Source organism: Passer domesticus, chromosome Z (genome assembly GCF_036417665.1).
Source record: "Passer domesticus isolate bPasDom1 chromosome Z, bPasDom1.hap1, whole genome shotgun sequence".
NCBI classification, from domain to species: Eukaryota; Metazoa; Chordata; class Aves; order Passeriformes; family Passeridae; genus Passer; species Passer domesticus.
In genome coordinates, this window is record NC_087512.1 from 75,079,243 (window position 1) to 75,085,238 (window position 5,996).

Below are 5,996 nucleotides of genomic sequence, written 5' to 3' on the forward strand. Positions count from 1 at the left end.
GCAGGAACACCTGGAACATGTGCCGCAGCTGAGGTTTGAATGTCTCCAGACAGGGAGACTCCATGACTTCCCTGGGCAGCCTGTTCCAGTGCTCTGCCACCCTCAGTGTAAAGAAGTTCTCTTTCTTACTGAGGTGGAACTTGTGTTTCAGTTTATGGCCTTTACTGCTTGCCCTGTCACTGAGCACCACCAAAAAGAGTCTGGCACCATGCTCTGTGGGCACCTGCCTTTGAGATATTTGTGTGTTTTGATGAGAGCCTCTCTCTGGACTGAGCAGGCCCAACTCCTGCAGTCTCTGACCATAAGAGAGACAACCATCTTTGCGACCCTTTGCTGGACCCTTTCCAGCAGCTCCTTGTCTTTCGCGGACAGAGGAGCCCAGCACGGAGCACGTCCCGGCGGCCCGGGCGGTTCCCGGCGGGCAGGCCCCTTCCGGCGGCGCGCGGGCTCGGCGCGTGCGCGGCGGCGGGCGCGCGGCCATGGCGGACGCGGTGCTGTTCCGGCGCGGCGCCGGGCAGGTGGGAGCGAGCGGCGGGCGGGTGGGAGCGGGGCCGGGAGCGGGGCCTTGCCATGGCGCTGAACGGTGTGTGGCCTCCCCAGAGCGACGACTCGGACATCTGGGACGACACGGCCCTCATCAAGGCGTACGACAAGGCGGTGGCCTCCTTCAAGGTAAGGGGTCGGCGCGGCCGTGGCCGGATGCTGGGGCTGAGGCCGCTGGGTCGGCATTTATTTGTTTTCTCCTTTCTCTTCTCTAAGAATGCCTTGAAAAATGGGGAGTGCTCGGAGCCTTCAGACAAGCAGGAGCAGCGCGTGATGATAAAGAGGAAAAACCATAAAAAGAACAGAAATAGAAACAAGAGCAATACAGCGCCTTTGAAACAGGTCGTCTCACTTGTAAATGCCAGTGGTGCTTGTACTGCATGTTGTACTTCCGTACTCAGAAGTTGCTGCTTCATCACCTTGAGAGTAACATATAGGGATGGTGGTGTGGGGTCATAACGTTATAAGCTTTAGGTTACATAGAGGAATTTCAGCAAATACAAAGGAAACACTGTAGGTGGGATCCATTTTTCTGGACAAAGATAGATACCTTAGATAAAGGTATGTTCAGTCCAGCCATGTAGGTATTTACATGCTTCTCTTGCTTCTGTTGCAGTGGAAAGTTGGTGACAGCTGCAGTGCTGTTTGGTCTGAGGATGGTAATTTGTATCTAGCAACTATTGCCTCCATCAACCAGAAGAGAGGCACCTGTGTTGTCACTTACACAGGATATGGAAATCAGGAGGAGCAGAACTTGTCTGATTTACTTCCTCCAGCCAGCGATGAAACAGTAAATGGGATGGGGCATTCTGGGGAGGTGAGGGACTTTTATTCTTCTATAAATAATTGGGAAAGCGGGAGAATCAACTTCTTGTAGTATGCCTGGTGGTACTGCTGGTGTTCAGAGTGAGAAGGGATGCACAATTCTGTTGTAAACAGACACAAGCTGATGGAGGGAATGGAGGCATCCCTTTACTTCTTGAAAGGGGGTGGACAACAAGAAATTCACCAGTGAAAGACAGCATAGCTAAAATGATGGGCAGATAAAGTTATTCCTGTGTAGGACTGGAAGGGCTGGAGAGAGGGAAGGATGTGGATGAGACTTTCCAAGCTTTTTTCGCACTAAAATTGCTTTTGTAAACTCCTGTTTAGTGCACATCATAAAAATGTCTTTGTTTTCTAGAATGAAAATGAGACTCCATATTCAACAGATGAAAGTGAAAAATCTTCCCAGTCACCTCGAAATAAAAGCAACTGCACAAAAGCAAGATTTTCTCCTCAAAACTTGAGATTTCCCACACCACCACCACCACCACCACCAGTCCCAGGCCTAGGAAGGGTAAGCTCAACCTTAACTGAAATAATTTATGTACCATTGCTAAGCATGGTATTATTGTGAATCCTGAGACAATATGATATTTATCATTGTCTAGCATTCAATTAGCAGCATTTTGAGAAGGGATGTACAGCTATGCATGTCCATATGTGTTGCTCTGCCATTTTGTAGTTATCTGGCCACAGTATAGTCCTTCTGCAGTGCTGCTGTGACAAGAGCCTTGTGGTCCTTAGCTAACACTTGCTTTCCAATTGCCTTCTAGCTTAAAAGAGGGATGTTGCTCCCTGGATTCTGGTGGCGTGGTTAATGACAGCGCTGTTGATGTTTTAAGGTTTTGCATTTTCTAGCCAATTGGTATGTTTCACTGCACAGGACATTGAAGGCGTTAAAGGTGATGTCCACGTGTCATAGAGCCTCTCAGCTGTAGCTGCTCTCTTGAATTAGGAGTGAATGGGCCATTGATACACCCTTCAGTTTTCCTGTTGTATAGGAGTCTAAATAACAGTGCAGTTGTTTTCTGAAACATGGCATTATGTTTTCTAAATATTACTGTTTGTGCAAGATTTCTTTATAAGGTTTTATTTTATCTTTTTTTTCTCTAGTGTCAGTAGATTTGCATCTAGACCTTTATTTAAGGACAGTCACCAGCACAATGGAATTTAGTCAACTTTTGCCCCATCTGCACAGGAGCAGAGACATTATCTGTTTTCCTGTGTGAATATTTGATCTGTTTCTTCCTGTTGAGAGTGTGACCATTGACTTCCACCAAGGAAAGCCTTTTGAAAATGCTTTTAGAAATGCTTCTAGCCAGAGCCCTGTTCCAGCAGTGTTTACCTCTGTGACATGAGCAATCTTAAGCTGTACTTCTCAAGTTATGGAATGTGCCTCAGAAGTAGCTATTTCATGATTATATACATGTCTGTATTTTCATTAAATTGCTCAATGTGTTGTTTATTGTTCAAGGTACATGAATTGTTTCATATAATTCTCTTAAGTAAAATGCTAATACCCCAAATCCCCTTTTAATTTATACTCTTCCTCCTTTTTTTTTTCCATGTAGTCTGGATCAAAATTCAAGGCACCTCCATCATTTTTATCTTGCTGGCCCCCACCCTTCCCAGCAGGACCACCAGTAAGTGACAGAAGAACAGGGAAGATGAGTATTGGTGATCTCAGGTTTTCTCACTGAGTGTGCTCAGTGCCCGTGGTTTTAGAACACAATTGTTCTGTTTGCCTGTATTTTTCACATATTTGTTAACACATTCAGTTCCAAATATTATGATAATCTAACGTACAAGGTACTCATTTCTGTGACAGTGAAGCTGTTGGTGAGAATATCAAGGGGTAAATTATTTAAAGAAACTATACTTTAAGTTAACAGCATTGAAGAAGATAGTATTTTCCCCTAGTAACACTTTTTGTGTACAGTACTCCTGTGAAGCTACAGGAGTCTTGTTTTTCCTAGGCTTTGGAAATTACATGTGTTCAGGAAACATCGTCTCTGACTCCTATTCAGAGAACAAACTGAGGATATGTTCCTATTTTTCATTTTGATGTTTTAATCTTTTAGAATTAGGTTGCTCTCTAATCTGGGAAACAACCTATTGAAACACAGACATTTCCTTTGTGATTCCTTAGTTGATTCCTCCTCCACCACCTATGAGGCCAGACTCTGCTGAGGACGACGAAGCATTGGGGAGCATGTTGATAGCCTGGTACATGAGTGGCTACCACACTGGATATTACCTGGTATGTGCTGCTGTGGTTTTGAAGTGTTTTGGTAGTTTTGCACTGCTACTGATGCTCCTGTTTGCAGCAAGAAGCCATGCAGGGAGGGTTGCTTTTTAGGTCCCTTATTCTGATTTACAGTCACTACATTTAAGGGTGTTTTGTATTGTGTAAGTACTGAGTTGAGTAGAATTCATGTGAGCCAGCATATATATATATATGTGTGTGTGTGTGTGTATATTTAGCTGATGTTTTAGTACTTTGTTCAACTGGAGGGGTCATGTCAGGTACTTTTATAGCCACTGTTTTACAGCCATTCTAAAAACCAATTCTGTCTTTGTAGACAGGTGGAGTAAATACAATTATTTTTCATACTCTTCTATGGGTTTTTTTTTTTCAGTATGAGTGGTATATCAGATTTGTCACTTTTGCAGAGATTGTTCACCAGTAATTGTCTCATGTCATTGTGAAGGTCTACTAGAAACTGTCACCATAGTTGTGAAAAATCTGTGACTTGTGTTATTGATTCATATTTTCATCTGTGCACTTACAAAGAAAGATGATGTGATGAAGTCTTTGCACTGAGGAAGTTGGAAAAGGAGGATTTTGTGTTTCAGATTACATATAACTGTGGATTGCTTTAATTATTTTCAATTGAACAAGTATATATTTGAAATTATTTTTTATAGCCTCTGTTTATAAAGAGGGCATGTAGTTGGGCTTTTGTTGTTTCTAAACTGCCCATTTTGATTTCCAAAGAAAGTTTAAAACTGTTTGTGATTGGTAGAGGACTGAAAAAGAGTCTCCAGAAATATTTTTGTTCTGCGACTCAAGCTTTTTTTTTGCATGTTGGCCAAACCAAGATTTTACTAACTTGTATCCTGTAGGGTTTAAAACAAAGCCGGATGGAAGCAGCGCTGGAGAGACAAACACATGCCAAGTAACCACATACCCACCTTTGTTCTGAAGGATTGTAAGTATTGCAGCTTTGTGGTAAATGAAGATACAGTCAAGTGTTGAACTCCCTTCAGAAACCTCTTGGCTTTGGGACTTCCATCCATTCTTACGGCTCTCTGAAAAGACTACTTCTGCCAGTAGTAATCCCTTCTTTGCAGCTGTGGAATTGTATTATTGTAGCTAGAATGAAGGAAAGTATTCATTGCTCTGATGAGAGTTTTAACTACAGCATCTGTCTTCATCATGATTATTAACAGTGCAGCTTATTTGAATTATTAATGGTTCATAGTGGGCTGTTCTTGGAATAAAAGGTTGTAAGTGAAATGCAGTTTTTTCATCTGTGTTTCCTTACACAGATGGGAGGGTAGCTAAACTTTGTTTTCAGGACAAATTCAATTTGGTAATGTTGAGCAGTTCTGCTCTCAGTACTTCAGTATCTATGCTTTTTTTTGAAATGTTTTGTCCAGAATTCTCCAGTGTATTGTTCACTTCCTTATAAAACAAAACTATATTCTCCTGGGGAATTGTTTTCTGATTTTCTCTGACAACATGTAATTTCTGTGTAATTTAGTAGTTCTTTGTGTGTTTAAAACAAAAAGGCTCTTTTATACTAATTTTTGCGTCTTTTTTAAAGCCAGGTACAAGTCTTTTCCACTGAGAGGGGTGTATCACTTGTGCATTGATGGTTGATGGTGAAGAACTGAATTTTATCAAGACAATTAATCATAACATTTTCTTAACACTGACCTGTCCCTGTTAACAAATAAATAACTTCAGACTAGTAATCAGATGTGCATTGAAATGAGATATTTCCTAAAGACCTCTAGTCAAATGTATTTCAAAGTACTGTGGCAACAAAATACTTTTTACTTCCCTGAGGCAGTTTTCTTACCACATGATAGATTTAACTCTTTTGACCCCATGTGATAGATTTCATATATCTCTCAACATGTTTTGCATTCCTCAGACTTTCTGTCTGAACGGCAGCACCAGAACAATTGATTATGGTATCCTTTTAGGAGAGAGCTATGGCAGGAATGTGTGTTACAGCGGCCACTGGTGGCACTGGCATGGAGAACAGTGTACTGTTGTAGTAGGAGGGACACCTTACAGGTCTGATTAGAATCATGAACTATGACAGCTTTTTTCAGGAAGGCTGATGTCTTATTTCAAATGTGTGAATAAAGTTCTACTTCTTAAACTTCGAGTTTAAGGATGTAATTTGTTTTGGGGTGGTTTTTGTTTGGAGCTTCCATCAGCATCTCTTGGTTGGATGGATGGCTGAAATACAGCAGAAAGCCTTGACGTGCTCCCTTTTTCTGAGTTCCATTACTGAAAGCCAAATAGGGAAAGCCTGGGGAGAGTAAAGTATGGACATGGGTTTCAGCCCTTACAACGTAGGGCTGAATTTTACTCTGCTGTACTCTTAATA

General features: G+C 42.0%; 1 protein-coding gene across 4 annotated transcripts; it reads left to right on the plus strand.

Annotated features, from left to right (window-relative positions):
- The first annotated feature begins 434 nt into the window (after positions 1-434).
- Positions 435-5,765, plus strand: SMN1 (survival of motor neuron 1, telomeric). Of its 4 annotated transcripts, XM_064403244.1 has the most exons (9): positions 436-518; positions 601-672; positions 760-885; positions 1,160-1,360; positions 1,727-1,882; positions 2,940-3,011; positions 3,518-3,628; positions 4,495-4,580; positions 5,199-5,765. In XM_064403244.1, exons 1-8 carry the CDS (start codon positions 480-482, stop codon positions 4,549-4,551), a joined length of 834 nt encoding a protein of 277 aa, XP_064259314.1. In that variant the 5' UTR covers positions 436-479; the 3' UTR covers positions 4,552-4,580; positions 5,199-5,765. The 4 variants fall into 4 exon arrangements, with proteins under 4 accessions (XP_064259315.1, XP_064259314.1, XP_064259313.1 ...); XM_064403245.1 differs by having other exon boundaries at positions 435-518; positions 1,160-1,333; positions 4,495-5,765; XM_064403243.1 differs by having other exon boundaries at positions 4,495-5,765.
- The last annotated feature ends 231 nt before the right edge of the window (positions 5,766-5,996 follow it).